Source organism: Natrix helvetica, assembly GCF_964273705.1.
Source record: "Natrix helvetica genome assembly, chromosome: Z".
NCBI lineage: Eukaryota > Metazoa > Chordata > Lepidosauria > Squamata > Natricidae > Natrix > Natrix helvetica.
Window position 1 is genome coordinate 37,132,359 of NC_138554.1, and position 26,530 is coordinate 37,158,888.

General features: G+C 39.3%; 2 protein-coding genes across 2 annotated transcripts in view; one reads left to right on the top strand and one right to left on the bottom strand.

The window, feature by feature from the left end:
• The first annotated feature begins 13 nt into the window (after window positions 1–13).
• GARIN5A (golgi associated RAB2 interactor 5A) lies at window positions 14–9,236 on the top strand. The gene is made up of 5 exons (XM_081932538.1): window positions 14–153; window positions 1,873–2,013; window positions 7,280–7,458; window positions 7,939–8,173; window positions 9,001–9,236. The coding sequence occupies exons 1-4, from the start codon at window positions 124–126 to the stop codon at window positions 8,171–8,173; spliced, it is 585 nt and encodes a 194-aa protein (XP_081788664.1). The 5' UTR covers window positions 14–123; the 3' UTR covers window positions 9,001–9,236.
• A 120-nt stretch (window positions 9,237–9,356) lies between these two features.
• MYBPC2 (myosin binding protein C2) overlaps window positions 9,357–26,530 on the bottom strand; it is a 67,877-nt gene continuing 50,703 nt past the window's right edge. Inside the window, exons 23-30 of the mRNA XM_081932510.1 lie at window positions 25,792–25,880; window positions 23,846–24,041; window positions 21,233–21,372; window positions 19,473–19,632; window positions 18,193–18,329; window positions 16,352–16,538; window positions 10,165–10,208; window positions 9,357–9,577 (exon numbers count right to left, since the gene is read on the bottom strand). Of these exons, the coding sequence (XP_081788636.1) occupies window positions 10,198–10,208; window positions 16,352–16,538; window positions 18,193–18,329; window positions 19,473–19,632; window positions 21,233–21,372; window positions 23,846–24,041; window positions 25,792–25,880 (920 nt within the window). The 3' untranslated portion in view covers window positions 9,357–9,577; window positions 10,165–10,197. The remainder of the gene's footprint in view (window positions 9,578–10,164; window positions 10,209–16,351; window positions 16,539–18,192; window positions 18,330–19,472; window positions 19,633–21,232; window positions 21,373–23,845; window positions 24,042–25,791; window positions 25,881–26,530) is intronic.

The following is a 26,530-nucleotide window of genomic DNA, read 5'->3' on the forward strand; positions in this document are numbered from 1 at the left end:
CGGCGCTTTGCGTCTCTCTCTTAAGGGCTCGCTCGCCGATCGCGCCCCACGTGGCGGTGGCTCGTCTCGCAGCTGCAAGCGCTGAGAAGGAATTGATGACGTAGGGAACAGTGGACTCGAGTGATGGGGAACAAATTGCACAAGAAAACAATGGTGCCGAATGAATTTTCTTGCGCTTCGTCCTTTAATCTCTTGCAGAACGGTCGACCATTGTCTTCCTCTTATTTTTGACGGCGGTGAAAGGATAATATAACCTGTAGTTTTTCTAGACCCGTCAGAAAAAGGGACGGTTTAGCTTGGATTTACATGACCTATCATCTTTAGCATAATGGATGCTACAACTGTTTCTAAAGGAAGTAGAATATAATGGATGCCCCCAAGTAAGAGCATCGGTTGTATCAAAAGATGGGGACGAGCGAACTAGAGTCTCCTGCTGTGCTCCCTTACTTAGTAAACAGAGATCATCAAAATTAATGTTGTACTGTTTGCAATCGGGTGTACTTGCAGGAAAAACCAAGTTACCTGTAAGTTAGCACGCAGCCCTCTTCTAGAAAAATGAAATATCCTAGTGTAGGAAGTTGTCACCTAGCCCTCTCCCAGAAAAATGAAATATCCTAGGAAATATTGATAAGGCAGAATATTATATTTTCCTGGATGTGAAAAAGGGAGAAACACATTTTAAAAAACTAAGTAAATTCCTGCAGCTTCCAGCCCATCCCCACTTTGTCAATGGGCCATTAAGAAGACCAAGCTAGTCCACTTTACATAATAAAGAGTTCTCTTAACTCCAGAGTGATGGGATAAGGCAGGATAATATAAGCCTTCATTCAACTGACCACATGGCATCTGAACTCAATCAAACCTGAATTCAAAACAGCCTATAGAGGGTTGCCCTTGCACAGGCCCATGGGAGTCTGGCAACCAATCAGAATACATTTCTTACACAGGAACAGGAAACAGATAGGTGGGGCCAAGCAGGTTATAAAAATCCCTGCAAGCCCTTCTTCAGCCCTTCTCTTCCTTTCTCTTCTTTTCCACCAACATTGAAGCATGTGATCACCTTTTCTGTTCAGGACTCAAGCCATGTGGTCCTGTCCACCATTAAAACCATCTTTCCAAGCAGCCTCCATGTCTCCAGTGTCTTTTTCCCCACTTGGAGCCGAACCCAGAAGGACATTTCTTTCAACACTAGGAAATATTGAAAAGACATCCCTGGATCAGAAATGGAGAAACATTTTTTAGGCAGAAAACAGACTCACACTTAATAGCCCCCACTTTCCTTAATGGCCCATACATAATAAAGAGTTCTCCCGTTCAGCTCCAGGGTGATGGGATTAAGGCATGATAATATTTGCCTTCCATAGAAACTCACCACATGGCATCTGCAAACTCAAATTTTGGCCCCATGGGAGTCTGACCACCAATCAGAATACATTTCTTAGACAGGAACAGGAAACAGGTAGGGCTGAACAGGGTATAAAGCCAGGAACTTTCAGCCCTTCTCTTCTTCGCCCAACATTGAAGCATGTGATCACCTTTTCTGTTCAGGACTCCAGCCACGTGGTCCTGTCCACCATTAAAACCATCTTTCCAAGCAGCCTCCATGTCTCCAGTGTCTTTTCCCCCACTTGGAGCCGAGCCCAGAAGGACATTTCTTCCAACATACTTATCCCATTTTTCTTCCTAAGCAATGGTGGCAGCTGCTCTTTGGTTTAATACATCATCACAAAAGTGAGTGATTATGTTGAGATATTGGAGATTGGTTGAAAGTCTTCTATTTCAGTTTAGCAAGAATCCAAAGTTTTAACTTTATATTGTAGTAAAACCTTTCAGATCTTTCCCTTAAATTTCCTCTCCGTGTCCTCCCCACAGGGCCTCCATCACTGCAGTCCGGATCCTTCTGTGTCCTCTGGATATCTACATTTTGAAATGGGAGACCTGAGAAGATGCCTGGACAGTGGGGAATATGGAGCACTGAAAGATTGTTATCTGTATGAAAGCAATTTTTTACAGGTGAAGTAGAGTGGGAAGGAAATTAGGAAAATATCCCCCTTCTGAAAACTGAACCCCAAGGCCTCCTCCAGTGCTCTTGAGGAATGAATAAGGACAAGTACAATATTTTCTGTGGATACTGGTATCCTTGAGATTGTTTACTTGGTGCCCTCTTCATGCTCTTTTCAGCACCATGTGTAGGCTACCTTCATTTACATCCATTCAGCCCGTCAAATTATGTACAGTACTGAAAAAAGTGACTTACAGCCATGGCAGCATTCCCATGGATATATGATCAAAATTCTGGTGCTTGGTAACCGGCATGTAATTACAACAGTCACAGCATCCTGGGATCATGTGATTGTCATTTGTGACCTCAGCCAGCTTCCGGCAAGCAAAACCAATAGAAGCTGTATTTGCTTAACAACGATACTTGCTTAACAACTGTGGCAAAAGTTATAACACCAGATACAATTCATTTAACAACCGTCTTATTTAGCCATTGAAAGACGATCTATGACTTCTTTTTCACAGGCATGTTAAATATGTGCATCTCTGCAATGTTATTTTATTGTTATAACTATTTTATTTTACTTTCTATACTGGCCGTAACATTCTTTGAGAAACGTAAGAATGGAATAAATAAATAATTTCCAACCAGTCAACCTAGCCCCCTAGCAGTCCTGCATTAGCTAAGGCTGAAGATTTTGAAACCAAAAAGCAGCAAGTTCTAAATTTCCTTGAGTCAGATAAGGCAAAAAAAAATCAATTTGTTAGGCTTATATTGCCAGATATAAAGCTAAAATAGTGTTTTTGAGTGGTAAGATATATCTAATTTGTTTGGGGGAGGAGTGTTATTGCATTCGCTGAACATAATTAGTAGCCTGTACTATTTTTGAAAAGGCACTCCAACTGTAAAAAAAAAATCAGTGGGAAGGTATTTTTTTCTAGAATGGTATCTATTTTTGTTTTCATTTTTTTAAAAAAAGCAGGGGCACCTCATTTAGTTGTTCTGCTTCATGTGTGTAAATGCCTTCACCATGCCACTATTTATTTATTTATATCCTGCTTTTATTATTTTTATAAATGAGGTAGCAAAACATGCCTAATGCTTCTCCTCCTTCCTGTTTTTTTCCACAACAACAAACCTGTGAGGTAGGTTGGGCTGAGAAGGTGATTTGCTGAAGTCACCTAGCCAGCTTTCTTGCCTAAGATGAGACTAGAACTCATGGATTCTGGTTTCTAGGTCAGCACATTAACCTTATGTTGCCAGTTGTCTATTCTGTCTGGTTGCATTTGGAAGTTAGAAGTCTTGACAGAGATTCCTAATCTAATTTTTTTCCTGGAATTAACTGAACTTGATCCTAACACATCTGTGGGAAAAGGCTGTCTTTTTCTTACCCACCTAGAGAAAAGACAGGAATCATTACAACCAGTTTCTACTGACTAATCTTTTTTTTTTTAACTAAAGAAGCAAATCTAATGCTCTGAGTCAATCTGGAATCTGATACAGCATATAGAATTATAAGCAAGGCCATTTTTGTATGCCATTAATATGTCTCCAGGGATAAAAAAATACTTGAGATATCTAATTAAGAAAAAATAAATAAAACATAAGAATAAAATCATTTTAACTATTATACTTCAATTATGCCCCAAGCTTTATTTTTAAATTCGATTTTACTGAAATATTTGTGAACAGCTCGGTAGCATCTTAAGTCAGTGACTTTGTTACTCAGGGATAATGGGCGTTGCAGTACAACAGATCTACAGGGCACAAGGTTGCAGGAGGTTTCACTGTGGGAAGTTCAGCATTAGTGTACATTATTTCCTGCTGTCCCTAAAATGTCTCTCCTCTGTGCAGTGAGAATTGTGATTTTTCTCCTAAGTCAGCCTTATATAACCTGCTGCAGGCAGTCTTTGAACTTTCAACAACATAAGACAGTTATGAAGGAAGTTGTGGCATATACTGTATCTGTCTTCTCTTCATTCTTCTATTTCTTTGAATATTTGGAATGGATTTTTCCCCTGACATAATTTATATCAGGAATCTCAAGTCTGAATCATTTCAAGAAACTGTTCTTTAGCCCAAGGCTCATAGCCTTGAAGCCCTATTGTATTTCAAATACAGGTCTATAGCAAGATTGGGGGGGGGGGGGATCATGTCATTAAATATAAATTTATAAAATAAAAAACTATATTGCAAAACAATATACCTGATTTTACTTTTATCACTTATTTGGCAGCCTTTTTCATTAACAAGCACCCACCAGTGTTTGTTTTAGAGATGGTTGTTTAACAGTTAGCAAAACCTTTATACTAATTAGCATAAGTTATCTATAACTTAGTAGAATTTTTCTCCTCAGAAGACAAGTATGCCTGAACATTATTTCTATTTTGCAAATAATAAAATATTTAGGTGTATTGCTTTAAGCTTCACCTACATTGTGAGGCTGTCATCTCAAATGGGATGAAAAGACTAACAGGTACTAGGAAGGGGAAAGACTTGAGAACCCTTCCATCTGAGGGCAACTTCTGAGTGATTAGCAAGGAGAGCTTTGACGTGAATGAAGCACTTTTTTTTTTTGCCTCAGTCCCTCGTGGCAAAGTAACTGGCAAGGGCCTCAAAAGGAGTGCATCCTTATTCTGTCACATAAATACCTACCCTTTCCAACTAAGTTTCCAACAGAAGTGGTATTCAGCAAGTTCTGACCAGTTCTGGAGAACCGGTAGCGGAAATTGTGAGTAGTTCAGAGAACTGGTAAATACCACCTCTGACTGCCCCCCTCCCGCCCCCATCTATTCTCTGCCTCCCAAGTCCCAGCTGATTGGGAGGGAATGGGGATTTTGCAGTAACCTTCCCCTGCCATGCCCACCAAGCCACTCTGCACCCACCAAGCGATGCCCACAGAACCGGTAGTAAAAAAAATTGAATCCCACCACTGGTTTCCAAGGTTTGTACTGAGGCATCTCCACCACTATGTTTCCTTTCTCTGTTTTCCTTTCCTCAAATGCCCCACCTGCTGCAGATCCAAACAGATCCTTAGAAAGCCACTGGCCTATCCTTCACTTTATTGGCTGGGGTGGGCACAGGCTATCAGCAGGGAGATCAAAGACAGTTGACAGTAAACAAGTAGAGATCCCTGCAACTATCCTACCTCAACTCTTTACCACCAATGGCCAGCTGACAAGGCTTTGCCTGAGCTATAACAGGACTAGGAATGCAGTTATCTCTCAGCTAGGTGCAAAGCCAAGTCATGCTTTCTTCTTAAGCAGGAAGAATCTATAGCACCTGGCAAAGAGCATCTGCTGTCTTAATATTCTCTCCTGCTTTATGTATCAGTACAATGTGATGGAAAGCTGCATATGGACTGTGGGAGGTAAGTTTAAGATGCCGGGTCTACATCAAAAATTCTGAAACTCATGGTCCACCAGTTATATGTAAGAAGCATACAGAAACTGAGAAGAAGCCCATTGGTTCTATCGGTTAAATGTGGGATCAGAATGTCCAGGGAGTTCATTGAATGACTTGAAGCCAGGTTTTTTTTCAATGTTAGAATTGTTACTGTATGGATATTGTTTTTTCTACACCATCCAAGTCTCTTTGCAAAAAGGTGGGATATTAATGTAACTGATTGATGTACTTAGCCTAATCAGAATAAATGCTAAACCTGATCCAAAGCTAAATTAGACAAAATCTATATCCGTTTTAACAAACTCTCCTGACTAAACAAGTATATCCTTTGCACTGGATAGGCAAAGCTTTTAGAACCAAAATGATCTTTCTGCACCTATCACCAATTTACATGTGATCTGTAAAGAAAAATGTTTGAGAATTTATATTGAATAAAAATGCTGAGCCAAGCTTGGTTTCTACTGAATTCATGGACAAGTTTTGACAACAATACAGAAAACTGGTTGCCATTGCCTTGGATGACCATGTCGTAAATCCCCAGTAGATGAATTGAGTTCATTCCTAAAATTACCATTGCTTGCTTTCATTGCTTGAAAACCTTCAGCTATCCAGACATTGCTCATCTATATCTTGAAATAATTCTACGAAGCGAAGCCAATAAAAAGGAACACTGGGAATTGCAGTTCTACAATATTTGGAATAGAAGAATATCTCTATCCCTGATTTAATCTTTATTTAAGAGTCTTTAAAACTTGGCGAATTTGGTGGGACATGGATCTGGTTTATAGGATTAACTCAGCATATGCTAGAACCCATAACGTTCCAAGGGAGGTACATGTTAAATTTCTTAGGAGGACCACGAGGGATGAGGTGCTAGGGGCCCAAAGGGAGGGACCATTAAAATATCAAGATAAAGAAATTACCATTCTTAAGCAAATTCTGAAAAAAATTAGAGAAAGAAGGAGGAAGTATTCCTCCTTAGCAAAGAAACTATACAATAAAGGAGTTTGGTTTAGATGGTTATTGCCAGAGGGAATGCTGATTTTCTGGGAGGGAAACAGAATTAGAATTAACACAGTGGAAGAAGCTGAAGCCTTCACTAAAAACATTTTTCTCTCCTAGAGGATGAAAATAAGGGAGGTGGTGAAAAATGCAGCAATGTACAAGATATGGGGGAGGGGGGACGTGACTCCATATGGGGACAGGGAGGAGGGAGCAATATCAAAAAGGCTCAGATCACAAAAATAAATGTATTTGAAATATTATTGTAATTGTTGATATACTAGAAAGTGACAAAGAATGAGATGATTGAACACATGATTGATACAATGTAAGAATTCTGTTTATGCTTATCTTTTAAATGTTGTTTTCAAAATTGAAAAAATTATGAGATTTGGAAGGACTTCCACCACTATCACGGGAGCTGCCAAAAAAATTTATGCACCTTTGTACCCTTTCCCCATAAATGTTTTTAAAAACCAATACATTTTTTAAAAAAAAACTTGGTGAATTTCAGACAGCGCTGGCTCTTCGGCTTTGAAATGGAGATGAGCACCACCCCCTAGAGTCAGGAACGACTAGCACATATGTGCAAGGAGAACCTTTGCATTTACTAAAACTTGGCAAATTTCCAGTGACTTGGATAAAGAGATGCCTTTTTTCTAACTGTCTTGTTTTGTACAGATTTCTGGCCTGTAGTTAATTCATCTTATTCTTTATTAATGAATCCCAGTTGGGTTTGAACAGAGCCATAGACTACTTATCAATATTTTGATTTTAGCTTAATACTTGTTATGTGAGGACCATTTCAAAGCTTTGTCTTGTAATAGTGTAAAAGTGCAAAGAACCCTCAAAATGAATTTTCCCTTCCAGGTTACCAAGGCAGGAGATATTGCCACCAGAGTCACCATGGGCATCGCTGCCAGTAGCCCACATCTAGAGATGCCTGATCTTATGCTGCTGGCACGGCCAGTCCCATGCCTAACAGAACGGTGTGAATGTCAGTGTCTTGAGGCACTGCCTTTCCCAGATGAGGAGCTGCAGCTGTTTGCGTGAGTGCTTTTCACCGCACTACCATCGTACAGTGATATACCCCCAAAGCCTTATCTGTGGTTCACTTCAAGGAATGCATTCGGATGCTAAATTTTAATGTGATAGAAGGGGGAAATAATGAAATGTATGGAGAGCCCTTATATTACCTCACTTTAGTTTTTAAACAATATTTAACATTGAATTACATTTTGCCCTGGTTCATTTACTTTGTCGCTACATGCTACACGGCATTTTGGAGATCAACCCTGATCACATCACTTAGAGGCTGAATAGAAACTTCAGTTCAGAAAAACGTGTGTTTCTCTGGTTTTAAACAGGAGTGTTGGGGAGAGGGATTATTCAAAAAGTCCAAGTTGGCAGCTTTGATTCTGCTGTTGCAGTCAGCATCTTGGTTTTTTTTTAATCCTCCCATGGAGAGATATGGCTTTCTCTCCACTTTCCTCCCATTCATGTACATCTTCCATCTCCTCCTTCTCTAGGCTTCTGCCCTTGAAGTTTGTCCGTCTCTATATTCATGATGAGTCACGGTTCCAGCTCAAAGTCCGCCTGGCTAATGGCCGCACTTTTTATCTGCAGCTTCTAACACACCCCCTCAAGCAAGATGAGGTCTTTGGGCACTGGGTACGGCTGCTATACCGCTTGCGATTTTACCGCTGTGATGCCCCCCTTACGTATGAAAAGGAGACTGCACTGCATCATCGTAAACATATTTAGGTGAGCCTCAGCTCCTTTCTCCAGCCCCTGTCCCACTATAGCTGTGATGGCAAACCTATGGCAGGCGTGCCACAGGTGGCACACAAAGTCCTCTGTAGGCATGGCAGCCCAGCTCCACAATGCATGCGCTCCCTCCGGCCAACTGCTCTTCGGGTCTCTGCCACACATGTGCAGGGGGTGGGAAGCATGTGGGAGACGCGCACAGGCATGCACAGAGATGGGAGACATGTATGAGTGGTTCTTGCACTGCATTTTGGGGCCTTGCAGGCTCACCGCGCCCCATTTTGGGCCTGGAAAGCCTCCTGCACCAACCTGGAAGCCAAAAATGGGAGGGGGGAGGGGGGCACGGGTGGGGGAGCATGGGGTGGTCACACGTACATGCACAGGGGCGGAGGGCACACAGGGTGGTTGCATGTGAATGCGGGGGGGCATGCACACATTGCATTATAGGTGTGGGCGCGCACATACGCTTTCACATACATTTAGCATGCAATGACCAAAAGGTTAGCCATCACTGCACTTCATTCCTCCAGTTGCCAGATCTCCATGAAGGGGACTGATTCTTGGGATTCGATAGAGGTTCAGACCCTGATACTCAGAACTGGAGAAACAGCGAAAGTCTTATTGGAGAAGCAATGAGAGCCCAAGGCCTGCTGGAAAAAGCAGTTGCTGAAGCAGTTTCTGAAACTACTAGGCAATTGAGTTACGCTAGAAAAATGCTAAGAACATTTGGGGTCATTTTGATATTGTGGATGACTGTTTTTTTGGGGTCATCTTCCTCTATGCCTTTGCCTGTCTGTCCCTATCTGTCTTTCTTTTTGCAACAGAAGGAAAAGGACCAATTTTTCCTGGTAAGGAAGAAGGAGAAGACGACGACGCTGTTCAGGGGAACCGAGGATTTCTTTATCCCCTATACTCACACACAGTAATACAAAGTAAGGTTCTCCTCCCAGCACAAGCTCACTAGTGTCGGATACTGCTCTCCCCACATGAAGTTACTGCAAATTCCCCCACCCACTTACCCCATCAATAAATGAATGGACAAAACTGCTTTGTACATAGCTGAATAATTGGGAGACATCTGCTCAGACCTGCCATCTCTAAACAAGAACATCTCTTTCTCCACTGTCTTCCACCCCATCTTACATGTGGCTGATCTTTCCAACAGGAAGAGGGATCCATATTAGTCAATCAATTCACTTTATTGACACAGGAACTGACTGAACAAACAGACAGATTAGGAGAAGATTAGCCAAATTGTTGTCATTCTGCTCCAAATATGATATGTGTGGCTTCTGTAATAGGGTTGGTGGTAAAAGAAGAGAGACTGGTCTTGATGCACTTCTGCCCAGCCTCTGCACAAGGCAGGAAAGGACACTGCAGCAAAAATGAGATGACTACATGCTGAGGAAAAAGCAGAGCAAGGATCACTGTTTGTGGAAATTGGGAGTAAATAGGTCATTTGACTTCCCCCTCCAGGCCCCCTTCAATGCTCCCCGGTCTTTACAATATTTCAGTGATCCCAGATAATTCAGGTACGACAGAGTTCTTCTGCAGGAGTCCAAACAGATCTACAGAATCATCTCGAGTCATCAAACTTTGTGCTACAATAACAGTAATGGATTCAGGCTTTATTTCACCTCAGAAATGGTTGGATGAGACAGAAGATGCTATAAACTTGAGCATGGGGAATGGACTGATGTTAGAGACTCATCCAGATTCTTTGGCTCACCAGATCTTAAAACAGTTTTTAGGATTCACATGGCACACCTGAGTAAGACAGGCTGAATTTGCCTAAGTTCATGGTGTAAAACTTACATAAGCACCACCCTTTTAAAAAAGATGTACTCCTAATCATCAGGCCATTTTTTAACACACCCAAGTCACTGTTCTTTCTAGTGGAATACACAAATGCTTTGTTGTCCTCTAGATCCCAAGCCTTGACTTATTCCCTCTTTAGATATATTGAAAAATATATACATGTTACTCACCATTTGCCTGAATTGACAATTGTGTCAACAAGGTTACTGAGGTGCTGTTGGGAAAGGAAGAAAGGAATAAAAAGAAAAAAACAAGAATGAATGAGCTTAGGAGTTTTGTGTTAGTTTCATGAAAAGGCGCACAAAGCTTCTTTCCCTTTTTCACTCATTTGAACAACAAATTCCACATCCTGAGTTGAGGCTTGAGGACTTCCCCTACCTCTGTGGCTGGTTGTGTACCATCTTCCATTGATTGCATGATGTTAACTACAAATTAATGCTGATAAATTGCAAGTGCCTAGAATCTCACTGTTACTGTTTGGAAGTAAAGTCTGCCTGAAATTTAACTTGGTTCATGAGTGGCAGAGGAACATGTCCATAGAATCAGAGTTAGAAAGTCCCCAATTAGAATATCAAATTCAGCCTTTCAGAAATGTACATGAAAGCATCTAAGACTAATAGTTGTTTATTATTTATTTACTAATTAATTTTATTTATTTTATATCATTAATACTATAAAATATTATTACTATTTTATTTATTATTTATTTACTTGTAGCTATCTATTCTGTGGTTTCTTCCCCAAACTCCCAAAACTTTAAGCTCAGACTGTCTGCTGTCAAACTCACCCCATTCCTAAGAGGTCTGTAAGGGGCATGCATAAGCGCACCAGTATGCCTACCGTCCCTGTCCTAATACTCCTTTTTATTCGTATCTATATCATGTATTCAAAAACATGTTTATACTTATATATGTTATCTAATATATGCTTGACTAAATAAATAAATAAAAAATTATCTTCTACTTGAACTCAGTTAGTCAAAGAGAACTAGTTCTCTGAGTGATCAGTTTCAATATCCAACTGTCCTCTTGGAAAACTTTTTTTAACATTCAATCAGTATTTAGCTTGTTGTAATTTAAATCTGTGTAGTTTTCTTGCCTGTAGTATAGAAATAGTTTGCTAGTTACAACCTCTGGATTTTCTTTCAACTTTCTAAGAGTCTATTGCTTTGAAAGGTCTCCCTTAAAAGTATTATGGAAGCTTAACCCTGCCCAGTTTCTGAACACTGTCAGAATAAGTCAGCCGCTGTTTTTCTTCTTCCCTTTCTCATTTAACAGCAGATGCAACTTGTGCTTTAGCAAGCTCCTCTTGTGTTTGGAGGCATTGGTTTCAATTTATTTTCAATTCATTTTTTGTATTAAATTTCCCAGATAGTCTGAATGCAACACCTTTCAGATATGCCATACCAGCATGGAACTTTCACTTGGTTCATTACTACATAACACTTAGGCACTGTTGGGGTTAAAAACACACACTTTATCTGGCACAAGGGAAATAGTAGGCCTTTTGGGCTTCTCGGTGCATTTGCTAATACTGTAATTTCAAAAATCAATTCTTTTTGCAGCCGCCTATTAGCAGCCTTTTAGAAGGAATGTAAACTGCCAGACAAATGAACACAAATAAATGGGAACAAATGCACAAACAAGTGAGGACAGCAGGCCAATAATCTAGCCACTCTTGTTTCTTATGAAAGGAGAGAAGAAGGTTTGTTTAACTCATAAACATTGAAGTGGAATGAGAAAACTACAGCTACTCCTCGACTTACAACAATTCATTTAGTGACCATTCAAAGTTACTACGGCACTGAAAAAAGTAACATGACTATTTTTCAATTATGACCTTTGAAACACCCCCATTATTGTGTGATCAAAATTCAGATGCTTGGGGGGAAGAGAGCTGACGGCACGAAGTGCGATCTTGGTGGTCCGAGATTGCAATCAAATTCCTGCTGCTGGATGGTCCATTTGGACCTAAACCGTCCCGCAGAGATGGTGATCGCAAAGTCCCTGAAAGATCCAGGAATAGCCTTTTTTTCCGGCAACAGAAATGCAGCTAATGAAGCTGCTGAAGTTGGGACAGCTCCAGAACGGGAAGAAAGCAGAAAGACAAAGTGTGTCGAATTGGTGAGGAAATTTTATTATAAGAGGAAGAGACTACCCAAGAAAAAAAATTAAGTTAAGATTGAAGACAAAAGATTGTAGATGGCGAGATTGAGCCGCATTGAACTTAGTGTGTTATCCAGTTTCTAATTTCTTTTTCTTTTTTACTGATGGAACTTTTGCAGGGGCTCCCTATTTTTTAAACTGAATGGATTAATTTTTTCTTCTTTTTTTCACTTTTGCTTACACCTATGGATTAAAATTCTTCTTTTTTTATAATGCTTGATTTGATTGATTGGATTGTTTTTGATCTCCATTTAAGTTTTTTTTCTTTCTTTCTTAAGCTTGGAATATAAAGAAGAAAATAAGAAGGATTAAAGAGGGTTGTAACAACAGGAGGAAAAGCAGTTACATTGCCACTTAGAGGCTGGAGGCTGGATATATTGTTTTTTCTTCTTTCTGTTTGATCACTTGAGATTCAAGGTTCTTTCAACTTGTTTACTGACAGTGATAGTAGGAAGTGCACAAGTTGTTTATACAGGTGCCTTTTGGAAATTCTATCACTAGCTTTTGGGGAGAAGACAACATTTTGACTTGGAAGATAATAAATGAACCTGTTTGAAGTTTATTAAATAGCCTTGAACCCTTTAGTGGCAGTATCTGCAAAATTGAAAGAATGGCCCAGCAGGAAAAAGAAACTGTAACATTCCAAATGATTATGTTTGAAATTCAAAATCTATTAGTTGTGACAGAGAGAATTGAAAAGAATTTGGAGAATATGGAATACAAAACAGAAAAATCGGATGGAAAAACTGAGGATGTTTACCAAATGAAGAAAGTGGAGGACAGAGTTCAAAAGATAGAAGGAAAAAATGAACTAAGAAATAAGAAAACTCTGGATACTGACAACAAAGTGAGCATGGTTGGTAATGGCAAGGGCAGAATATGGAAAGGTGAGATGGATGGATTGGAACTCTACCCAGGCTTCAAAGCACAGAAGAAGAAAAGAGAGAAAAACTGATGGAGATAAGGAGAGAAATCTTGACAGAAGCACCAGTGATAACCAAAGATAAGCTGATGGAAAGAGCAGATATTGGGATTCAAGCTTTTGTGATATACGAAAGGAACAGCATGTTGCCAAGGGAGGTTTATATAAGATTTATTAAGAAAGTAACTAGAACATTAATGCTGCGAATGGCAAGAGATATAAGATCGTACTATTGCTGGAGGGATACAGGTTGATGCAATGAAAATGTATAATAAAAATTAAGCTAAATTTAGTTTACTAGTAGTATCTATAAAATGAAGCAACAATAGCTATAGGTAAATAATGATTAATAATGATAACAATGAAATTTGATAATATGAAATTTTATATAAACAATATATGGAGATTATGAGAGGAGGTTTAAAAGCTTTATCTAGAATATGTGATAAAGATTTTTGTGATTGGATGATTTTAGGATGATGTTATTATATAATCCTATTCTAGATTTTGAATATTATATATAAAAGGACGTAAAAACAATTATAGTCAAATTAAGGTTGAGATATAATAATCGTGATATACATGAAGATAGGTGAATTTAAAATATGCGATTTGATATGAAAAACAGGTGTTGACTATGGAAGAGATGTATGGAAATACTGTAACCAACTGACACACTTTCTACAATTTGTAATGGAAGATGGGGGGTTTTTTTAATGTTTGTTTGTCTTTTTTAAAAAAAACAAATAAAAATTGTTTAAAAAAAATTCAGATGCTTGGCAATGGTTCATACCAGGGGTGGGTCCCAGATTCTTTTACTTCCGGTTCACTCAGGGATATCCTTTGGGTACCCGCGTGCTTTGCACGCGTGAGTGCATGCGCAGTAGTGAAAAAATTGCTTCTGCACTCATGTGCAGAAGCAAAAAACAAGATGGTGCCACCGTAGGCACCGCTGATAGAACCGGTTCAGAGGCGTAGGTGGCCGAGTTACTACCTATTCGGCCAAACTGGTCCAAACCGATAGGAACACACCTCTGGTTCATACTTATGACTGTTGCTCTGTCCCAAGGTAATGCGATCATCATTTGTAACCTGACAAAGTCAATGGGGAAGTGAGATTCACTTAACAACCAAGTTATTAATTATCAACTGAGTGGTTCACTTAACAACTATGGCAAGAAAGGTTGTAAAATGGAACAAAATCCACTTAACAAATGTCTCACTTAACAACAGAAACTGACCACTTTGAACTTCTGTACTCAACAATTAAGTTTTGGGTGGAATGACGATTGGTTGAATAAATTGTCTTTAAGTTTTAGGTTTGCGAGTGTACAAATAACATCATGCTGAATGTGCTTTCAGTCTATGGGAGAAAGCACAAAAGTTTTTCAAAGCATTGGGAATAACTGGCAATGGAGAAGATAATAGAGTGGTAGACAGCTTAAATATGAATGCACTTGGTTTCTGCAGCCTCAATTGAGCTGAAGGGAGAACCATCTTTGTGGCTGGGGTTTTAAATTATACGGTTTAGTTTTAAAATAATAGGATGTGGATTTACATGGGCACAATGTGTGACATAAATGATGATGTTTTCCTTCAGAAATCCATTTTGTTCAATTCCTTTTACAACAGATCTTGCCGCCTTTACCACTTTTGCCGGCTTCAGTGTTTCATTTTTAGGATACAAACATACCTGCTACTTGTGCCGCATAAGCAGAATCTCAAGAATTCTAAGCAATTTTGGGAGCAGGGGAAGCATTGTGCAATTGTCTAGATTCAATCTGAACAGATTCCCATTGTGAAATTGCCTGAAGAAGGAACCAAAAGGGAGGTAGAGATATTCTTGATTTTTGCTTCCCTCAGTAGACTGGTAAGAAAAAAGGGATTTATATCTCTCTTTTTTTCCTAACTGTATCAAATGTGCAGGAGCACAAAATAACAACAACAAATGATCAACTCTGCATGTTTACAAGTTGAAAACAGGACTAAAACTAAGAGTATGTCAGCAAATGGAATCTACAATTGGTGTGCTATTGATTGCTTAAAATGTCTCTCTGTTCTCTCACAGTTATGAGATATACCCAATAACCAGATGGTCAAACCAGGAAGCATTGCATTCTTCTATTAGCCACTTATCTTCTTGGACAAAACATGCCTTCAGAAGCAATGCAGCCATCATGCCTCACAAAAGCAAGGGACAGTAATGTAGATCCTGCCCAAGTTGTTGATTCCTTGTCCCTATCTGTGGTGCAGTGTGTTCCCAGAGGATCCTTTTAAAAGACATAAAAAAGTGCACAAGGGAGAATACGAGGGAAAGGATTCTTCATTATCTAAAGATTCAAGTCTGAACTGGGGCAATTCTCTCCGTGAGCATGTCTGAAGTTTTAATAATGAATTATTAATCAGCTTCTGTTCTGCACTTAGCAGCAAGAGCTGGCTATAATGTATTTCCTTGCATTATTTATTTCCTTTTCTTTTTGGTTAAAGAGCTACTTCGCTATAAAAGAAAAACGAGAAGAGAAAGTAAACCTGTAATTAACACACACACATACAAGCAAAGAAACTGCTTCAAAAGTCTATCCATGACTAATGCCCATAAGCCTTGAATGGGAAGCAAAACCCACAGAAGCAGCAGTCAAGACTGCCTTAATTAATGGTCCAATCATCTGTAAAAGATGTAATAATGCTCTACTTGTTCATGCTAAACAAAGCTGGGGTTGGTGCAGCAAAAGCTTTTTCTTGTTAAAAAAAAACATTTTAAAAAAGCAAGTACAAATAAACGCCAGGAAGCAATTACAAAATCCAGAAATGTGATAAGAAGAGTGACATGCTCAATAATAGTGAGCAAAAGATGGCAATTGTAGAGAATGGTTAATATCAATGGTGGGATAATTTTTTTTTTTTACTATCGATTCTATGGGCATGGCTTTGTGGGCGTAGCAGGGGAAGGATACTGTAAAATCCCCATTCCCACCCCACTCCAGAGGAAGGTTTCTGCAAAATCCCCATTTCCTCCTGATCAGCTTTGGCTCGGGAGGCAGAGTACAGATGGGGGCAGAGCCAGTCAGAGGTGGTATTTACTGGTTCTCCGAACTACTCAAAATGTCCGCTACTGGTTCTCCAGAACTGGTCAGAACGTGCTGAATACCACCTCTGGTTAATATGTGAGCCATTGGGAAAAGTTAGAGGCTTAGCTGCAGCCGCTGCTTTGTGTCTTTTATAAGTGTCATTGATGCATTTTCAGGCCATGTCATTTTCATTCCAAATCACCTTTAACATCCAGCCTGCACTCTACTATGGTCTCGCCAAGTTCATTGATGGCCTTGCAGGAGTAGATGGCGCTGTCAAAAGGACTTGGTTTACGGATATTGAGGGTCAACACTCCTTGGTTGTTTTTCTGCAGAAATTTGGGGTCCCCACTGAGATCCATTTTGTTCTTCATCCAGATTATCTTGGGCTAGAATGCAATCAAGTGGGATAAAATAGAAAACAATCCAAATCAAATATCTTCACCGTCACACTCTATTTTAACCCAGGGCCATATATTGTATCATAAAATTTCAGAACAAACTATTTTGATTTGAAGACTGTATAAAAGTCAAATTAAAGGTTTTGATATGTTGTGTATTCTAGCAAAGTTCTTAAAGCTGCATTTTGGCTGTCCTTCCAGTACTCCAAATCCAGAATCATATTATAATTTAAGTAGGAGACAATACATGCTATCAAAAGAAGAGCCAGGGCAGAAGAAATAATGTATACTGAATTTTAAGGAATCTATTGCCATAATTATGTGGTGCTGCTCACTAACGTAGATGGCTTTAAAATTAGATTGGACAAATTCACAAAGAATAAGTCTACAGATACCGGTTAACACATGACCGTTATACATTTATGAAGGATGACAGATAGTGGCATTTCCTGATGCCATTTTGAAGTGGCCTTCCTGGAAGCTTTTGACTGGTCAGTTTGAGAAGAGTACTTAAAGAGTATAAGCCTTCGATCCAATGCAGCACGGATCCCATTACTAACGTTTCACAGAAACTCTTTCATTTCCAGCTGTTTCCTTCTACCTACTCCTTATCCTTCTTCCTTCCCTTTTCTTCATTAATTCTTTGTCCTTTTTCTCAGGCATCTATAGCCAACGGAATTACACATTAGATCAGCAAACATACATTCATGGCAAACAGCGAGAGAAAGTCACTATGGGTTCTCTCACAAAATGGCCTGAATTTCTTTTCCTCAGCCTGGTTAATTTAGTTGGGAGTCTAGCTGGGGTTGGGGGGTGGGGATTGATTGCAAGTTCAAAAGGGAAGAACTTTGCTGGGAAGAAGTAGCAAGAAAGGGAAGGACTCAACAATCCCCATCCACCAATTCTCCCTAGATATGCTTCTCTTTTTTCTTTCCCATATTAATGACTGAACCTTCTAAAATGGCCAGACATATAAACTATGCTGAGCAATGGATTTTGAAACGTTGGCAGCTTTTTCTCACAATCCCAAATGGCTGGGCTGAGTCATTAGATGGATATACACTTCCCTAAGGCTTTTGTACTTTATGTACTCCAATCAGACTCGATAGCAATACGTAGCATTATACTATTTATTAAAATCCACCATGGTCATAGAATGGTGATCAGCAAAAGCTGATGTCTTGGCAGATTGGTCATAGAAACTTATTTCTCTTATAAAACTTTTGACTTTTAATTCCTTTCCAAATGTAGCAGCTGTATCACATGAGTTGAAAGTCATTTGATGATTATTTGTGAAACACAAGGAAACAAATAAACATGAATGTATATAAGAGTTGTTTTGATTAATTAAACATACCTTGCATTTAAAAAGATATCCTAATATCTTGCCTAATATTGGTTTCAATGTCCATTGCTTATTTATTAGAACAGCTCTTGCTTTCACTACCAATTATAAATTCTTGAATCAGATGTAATATTTTCTCATTATTTATAATTTAATTTTATCTTTAAAGTTATCTAATAAAGTAGAAACCATTATCTTTCCACACATCTGCTCTTTCCTATCATCTCTCTTCATATCATTCAGTTGACTCATGGTTTCTTCCAACAACTGGATGTTTCCTATTTATCTGGTACATACTTTAGGATGTCCCCTCACTGCGCAGTTCAGGGCGGTGGTATAGCCAGCCACTACTGTTCGGTCTATCAGTGGAGTCAAGAATATGGGGGCCATGCTGAAGTCATGTTCCTTATAGTTGTACTTTTTACTGATCAAGCCTAGAAGAATAAAAAGCCAAGATAATCATCAGTGGATTCAAGCTCCAATCTTATCCTCAAATTTCCTTGGTATCCTGTTGGGTGGGATTGGATTTGATCAGATGCACATAAGGACCTGGATCACCTTTGCTGATTTTGTTCTTTCAATAAATCTGATGCAGCCTATTTTAGCAGTTACATGTGATCTTAAGAAAAACCTACGCAAATATTCCTGTAACTGACATCTTAAAATACATATTAGTATTTTATCCTCAGGATGAATTTCTTTGCCAAGTGTGATTTAGTTTTTTAAAAATATTTTTCCTGACCCAAGAATATTAAACCTAGTCTGCAAACATGCAGGCTGGTAGAAAGAAAATTAATTACTTATCTGTTCCATGGGTCAATTTCTCAAGCATCTACAAAAGGTTCTAGATAATCCAGGATTTTTAAACCACCTCTCCTTTGAGTTACTATTTAGCTTCTTCCTCTCTTAAACAAACATTCCCTTTTCTCAAGGTTGGCACTCTACCCCTCTGTACTCATGCTCTTACCATCCTTTGACAGCTGAGCCCATTAATAACTGATTCAAACATGTAGGAAGATTTTCTGTGAAGACAGTTTTCTAGCAGTAGTGATGGAGTTTGCAAGCAGATGGTTCCCCATTGACAGAAACTTTCAGCTTGTCCTGCTCCTTGGCTTTCTCTCATCTCCTTAAGGGTTACGGTTGTGACTGCCACTCCTTTTCAATAAGCTACTTATGCTAAGTGAAGGGCAACTTTGAAGCTTTCCTTTCACAGGGACTGAATCATGATCTCTTTTTAAATCACCACAAATCAAGCAAAGGATGAGTAAAAGTGGCAGGTGGACTGCTGGCTCAATGCCATTTTTCCATGCCCCTGTTTTTCAACTGGAGGAACACCTGGACACCATCTCTAGAGACTGCAGCGTGTTGTGATGGACATAATGGATTAATAAGAATTGGTTTTTGGGGGTGTCTTGGATGCAAAAATATGACTGTGTAAAAATTAACTGAATAATTCAACTGTTTGAAAGAGTGGATATATCTGCTCTTCCTGAGTTTGGAATAAACGTCAGTCCCCTCTGCTAGATTTCTTTGGCCCCACTATTTTTTTCAAGCCATCTAGCTATACATGAGCTTACCACTTTTCTGGATGTTTGCAGTGTTTTTGGAGACCCCAGGTTGCTCACTGAGTCCACAGATATTCTCGCTGTAGACCCGGAAGTAGTATTCATTGCCCATGATGAGATCAGACACTGTGCAACGGGTAAGGCGGTTGTGTTCATATACAGTGAACCATTCCTGAGGATAAGATCAGGGACAGACAGAAAAAGGATGACAGGGAGATAAGGAATAGGGTAAGTTTGGAGCTAAACATAGAAATATCTTATTGATCACTGCATTTAGACACATTAATGTATTATCATATGAAGTAGTGAAGATTTTACACAGATTTCATACATTTGCAAACTGATGACCTAATCCCAACTGGCTGGTTTTGATATGATGCTATACAACAAATTGCTGTCTAGAGAGGAGGAGGAGAATGATACCCAGATTTTCCACAGCAGAAATTACAGGATGGCCCTCAAATCCAGCATCATTGGTGTATCATGTTTTGAATGAGACATTAAATACTCATCCATTTAAATGGAGAGCATCATTGCTGTACAGGTACTCAATTATGCACAGGACTACGAACTAACAGAGCATGTTGGCCTACACTATCAAAAGCTGTCATATGCAACAACATACACATAATGGACAGAGAAAGAGGTAGTTCTCAAAAAGCTTGTAATCCAGAGCTTCTTTTCATCTGCCCCAACAGACCCAATTTTTTGTCCTCCAGGCAAAATTGATGGAATGACTAATGTACCTGATCTTTCTTTATTCAAAAAAGGAAGGTTCCAAAAGTGAATCTTTTTTTCTGCCCATAGATTATCCCAGCAGATAAATTTATTGTATCATATCCCCTTACTCAGAACCTTTTCTAGGATCCATAATACACTGCCTAAAATAAATCAATGGCATGAATTGACACACCATGTCTGAAAAAGACACTCTTTCTTAAGATATCATTCTGGGCAGAAAGCAGCAATTACTCTAAATCCCCAAAGCACGTATTTTAGATCTTTTGATGCTGTTCTCACAGCAGTCTTGGAATTACTGCCTGATCATCTAGCTGTAACTGAATTGGATTTTGACCGTGAATTATTCTGACAAGTGGAACCCCTGCAGTGATAGTGGGTACGTACTTTTTCTGATAATCTCAGCAGTAAATCTGCTGCAGCCCATGTACGCATAAATGAATGTTAACTGAGGATGTGCTAAGGATCTATCTATCTATAGATGCCTCTCTTTTATAATAATAATACAATAGTAGAGTTGGAAGGGACTTTGGAGGTCTTCTAGTCCAACCCCCTGCCTAGGCAGGAAACCCTATAATGTGTTCAGGCGACATTATGTCATCATCAGTTGAGGTGTATGCATGAGAGAGAGTGTGAGTGTGAAATGGTCAACAATCTGGATAGATCTTGTCTTCTATTCATTCACCTCATTTTTGATAATAAGGAGCTTAAGGAGATTCTCCACAGAAGCTCTTAATTTATGAGTAGAAACATATGGACTCTTGTTTTAAGTCACAAAAGTCTTTAAAAACCTACAGTTGCACTTTGATATGGATCTGGAAAGAGACCAGTAGTCAGTGTAGTCAACTAAGCATACACACAATATGATTATTAACACCCAAATTCATTCTAATGACTTCTTGCAAGAAATTGATTGCATGATTATATGCCATCATGTCAATTACATAGTTAACACTTTCTCAGTAAGGGTCAGAAAAAAAACCCGCAAAATGTTCATAGGTTAGGAAAGGGAGCTATAAAGAAACTGACATTACCATGGTCTTCTTGTCAGCTTTTTGGATAGAGTAGCCAGTGATCTCTGAGTTCCCATCATCCTTGGGAGGCTCCCATTCTACTAAGGCATTGAAGCCCCATACTTCCTTCACCAGAACGTTGTGTGCTGGGCCTGGCTTTTCTGAAGAGGAAGTGATGGACAAAGAGACACATTATTATAGAAACAGAAGAGCTCAGATGTAAAATTATTTCGTATACTCAAAATCACTAAGTGAACAGAAAAGGAATGAAAGAATTGAGTGGTTGGTGGCAGTAAAGGGAATACCTTTGTTTTTCAAAAACATGTTTAAAATATATATAGTATAGATAGTTTTTTGAAGTCTCATAGTGGTTTACATTTCTAATTGTGCATTAGAGTGTATTAGTCATACGAATAGTTAAAATTTATTTGCTATTCACCCATATACATTTTGGTTATGCAGGGGAATCTCTGTATATCTCTTGTAAATGAAGCCGCCACCATCCCAATCTCTGTCTGTCTGTCTGTCTGTTTTCCTTCTTTTCTGTCTTCTTCCTCTCACTCCCACCCACTTCTCACCAAGCATGTTGCTAGGAAGATCTGAAGTGATTATTTGCAGAACTTCAGCATTAAGTTGAGGGAGGTGATCTCTACTCTGTAATGCCTTCACTGTCTGCTAGGCTGCGCCAGTCAATAGTTTAAGAAGTCAAAGTAATATTCAAACTAGATGCAGGAAAAGCTATTTCTTCACGCTGTACAAATGCATGCAAAAATGGCAGAGGCTGTTACAGCTGGCAGGGATGGAGAGCCAACATAAGGACCGTAACATCTATTCTTTCTCCAAAGAACACTCCAGAAACATCACTTGAGCAACACTAAATTTCACTTCAAATCTTCTGTGAGGCAAAAAGAGATTTGGATTGTGAAGGAGGGAGAGAGGGAGGTTTTTTTGGACTGTATTGGGAGGAGTGACATTTGGCTTACCCCATGAAGAATGCTTAAATATAGAGCGAAGGAATATGATCTCACCCTCTTGCAAGGGGCAGGAAAAGAGCTGGTAAGGGAAGGTGACAGACAGGGGGAAGCATTCAGCAAAGGATAAAACATCCAGAGGAGAGTAAGTAGGTACACTGAAGAGATGTGATATGCCTCCAAATGAGATGAAGAAAGCCCAGAAGATCAGAGAGATCCAGACGACTCTGCACCTCTTACGTATTCCCACATGCTTATTGAACAAAGTCGTGTAATGCTTTCTGTCTCTTGCAGGCCAGAGATCACCAAGCATCGACAAGGAAACTAATGGAGTGGCCATGGATTAAGCCTTATTAACAGTTTAGCAGCTGCAGCGAAAAGAAAGGAAGGGAAGGGGGAAAGAGTCTTCTCTCCTTGATTGCCAAACCCTTTCTGACTCTCCAATTCTTTGGAAGGTAGAAGCCTGCAACAGGTTCTAAATGAACATTCCCAACTGCAATTCTCTTTTTTACTATAGTTATCCTCTATGAACTGTACGCTCAAGAGCAACCACAGCAATAGGAAGGGCCAAGTAATCCATTGCAGAGCCCCTGCTTTACACACTAGTGGTCTCAGATTCCACCTACTAGCATTTCTTATTAAAAGATTAAGTAGTAGGTAATGGGAAGGACATTTTTCTGCCTGAGGTTTTGGAGAACTTCTTTTGGTCTGAGTGGACAATCCTCGGCCAAAATAGAAGGCAGGTTCATATATCCCATGTCTGCACAAACTCTCCCCATGCTTCAGAGAGGAAGATACATGTTAGAAAGCAGAGATAATTTTACCTGCAAGGGGACAGGTGGTTTCTGTAAGAAACCGGTTCAAGGCTCAGATTACAAGATAGTAAGAAGTTGGAACGCTAAGTTTAGCTTTCTTTAATGACTGTCTTTAAACAGCTATTAAAAGAGCTTGCACTGCTTGTGGATTTTAATAAGACAGTCTACTTATCATCTTCCCCATAATTCATGGAGCTCATCAAAAGAGACCCGTTTCACTCCTTGAATTTCCTGGCACCCTCCCCAAAGTTGCCCTGGCCAACTTACTTTCAGTAAACTGTTCACCAGCATACTGAAGTCCTCAAGCCCTCAAGTCAATGGAAGTTACGTATACGTGTTGTTCCCATAGCACTCAATGACAGATAATGCAGGTATTAATTGTATGTTGAGACAACAGATGGGAGTGGTTTACATAGGAATAGGAAGGCTACATAGACAGGTATTAAGTACCTGAGGATATAATACTAGATGTTGGAAGGGGCTGGATGTGAGAAATAATTAGCATTAAAGAAATTAAAGACAAATGTTTGCACAAAAATATTTAGGGAAACAGCAGCTTGTATTCTTCAGCATCTACTGAAACTATGACTGATGTACATATCTCAGTAATGAAAATTTGAGACTGTCAATCTTAGCACACTCTTTCTCTTCTGACCCAGAAACAAACAACTTACTTACTTACCTACTTACTTACATACTTACTCCCTCCTTTCCTCTCTCCCCTTTTTTTTTCTTTCTTTCTTTTTCTTCCTTCCTTCCTTTCTTTTTCTTTCTTTCTTCTTTCCTTCCTTTCTTCCTTTTTTCTGTTAGTTTGCAGTTTTGTCTATGAAAAGCAAAGTGGTCCTTACCTACAACACGGATCTTGACATCAGCTTTGTCTTCCATGGTCTCAATCTGTACTGAGAGGGTATATATGCCTGAATGATGTCGCTCAGCCTTGCGGATGAAGAGAATGGTATCAAAATCAGAGTCACGGATGTTGATCTCCTTGAGATCAAGTGGATGCCCATCTTTTGACCAGGTGACCTTAGGACGAGGCTTACCCTGGAATGGATAAAATATTTAGCATTAGCATCGAGGCCTTCCTCTTGGCAGCACTCCTTTCACTTTCCAAGGGAATGTCACTGACCCACAGAAAAAGTAAATTAGAGTTTGTACAACATTGAGAGTGGTTTGCTGACTCAGAATCAATAATAAGGTGGATGAGGTTTGCATTGCAACTTGGCATACTTCTTTCTGCCTTGCTACATTATTCACAGGTGTACTATGCTTTGCTATATTTTTTTTACAAATATACTCCAAAAGTCCAAAGAAGCAACCTGAAGAGTTAAAGGATGGTTACAGCCATGTTAATTAGAATGAAGGTTATATACTCCCCATTACAGTAACTAAATAATACTTAGTTATAATGGAGATTGTGTATTAGTAAATCAGAGGCTACCTGATACTTTCTAATGGGAGCCAATGGTTGAGAACCCTTAAAGATTTTTCGAATGTTAGCAAACCTCATAGATATTATTAAAGGGAAGAGTTGATGAAAAATTCTACATCTTTTTGAAGGAAAGAAAGAGAGTTGAGAAGAGAATTAACAATTTGAAAATGCTACCCAGCTTTTTGATTTTTGCTATTATTCAGCATTTCACATCTATGTTCCTCCAAGAATGTCATGGCTAGAAAAGGCCTCCCTGCGAATCTATCTGATAAGGAGAAGGTGAAAATAGGAGACAGTTTAGGAATATTTCCCAATAGGGGCAGTGCTGAGTTGACATGGGTGGACTCTAAAAAAAGAAACTCTGGAAAGGAGGGGAGAGTAGGACTGGCAACTGAAAATCGAGTTAAACAATGTTAGCTATTGAACCTCTTTTAGAAAAGAAGAATGTTGGTGGGTTATCCCAAGATGGATTTAAAAACTGTGATGTATTCAGGCTGGCTGGGTCAAGAGAACCTTGAGCAGTGTTCATCTACAACAGGGGTGTCCAAACTTGAGAACTTGAAGACTTGTGGACTTCAATTCCCAGAATTCCCCAGCCAGCCATGCTGGCTGGGGAATTCTGGGAGTTGAAATCCACAAGTCTTCAAGTTTCCAAGTTTGGACACTCCTGATCTACAAGAATGGTCAAAGTCTGCAGAGTTCCAATATAGTATCAGAACTTTTTAGTATAATATCAGCATCTAAAAGTAGTAGGGACTAAAATGACATGCCCATCAGATTTTCATCCATCCATCCATCCACTCACCCACCCACCTACTCCACACACACACACTGGACACTGCTGAACCTGAAGTATGCTGAAGAAAGATTGAGAAGCAGGGAGGGAGACTGTGTTCTACCAGCCAATACTGCATATGCAGTAGCCAACCCGAGAGACAAAGAATGCTGGCCAAAACCTTTTTAAGGCTCTAAGTAAACACAGTTAGCATCTTTAGAGATATAAAGCAATATGTGAGGATAATGCACCAACATTATAGACTGCACAGCATGTCATTTGACACTGAAATTCCTCTGAGCTTTTTCCATTTGAAATCCCATCATGACTCCATTCCTTCCTTGCTAATATCAGCGGGAGAAAGCAGGAGAGGCCAAGTTTAGCTTCTGGGCATAATGATTAACCTTGATAACACTTGCTAAGGAATGTTACTGAATCAGATATAGATACTATTTGACTTAAGAGGATGGGGAAAACATTTTAAAGAATGTGTTAATCCATGTTTCACATCAAATCCAGAAACCTCATGAAAAGTCTACGATACTGTGAATTTGTAAGTTTCTCTCCTTTCTTAACCAGTTGCCTACCTGGAAGGGGATTACCAGGTTGATTTGCTCCCCAACTTTCTTGATGTATGTCTGTCGGAGATGGCGAGGGAGGCGGATCTTGGGTTGTTCTATATGAAGGCAAAAGAAAGTACATGGGGGAAAGAACTCAAAAAACATGCTGGAAGACAATTGATGGGAAGATTGGGAAAATGGCACCTTGGGGGGATGTCTGGTTTCATATCCACACTTTATGAATTACTAATTTGGAGCCAGAAGTATGAGTGGAATTCTGGCAACCCAGAATCATCTGGAGAAGAAACTAAACTGTGTCCAAAATCATCATGTCCTGTTTTCTTCCCAACATGGCTGTGCTGGTTAAAGGAGATGCTAGATATATCTATCTAGAGTACCAGACAGAAATGTTCTGCTACTGTAGGTATTGAGTTGATATCAAGCTTATGGAGGTGGGTCTGGAAAAGAGCTGAGTGGCTTGTAGTGCTTTTTTGTTGTTGCTATATTTGGAAGAACAGAATAGAAAATCTGTACCCCAATTATCCATTCCAAAATGAGAACAACTAAGATGACTTATAAGATTCCAAAACTATTAATAATTTTTTTAAAAAAAATCAGTCAGGGGCTAAACTATTTGGAAATACCTGGATGCAATTAATAATTGCATGAAGCCTTTAAAAAAAGAGAATGACTGGTTTTTAATCAAGACAGGAATGTACCTTTTACTTGCAAATTTTAGGAGGAAATCATGTGCAACACTCTCAAA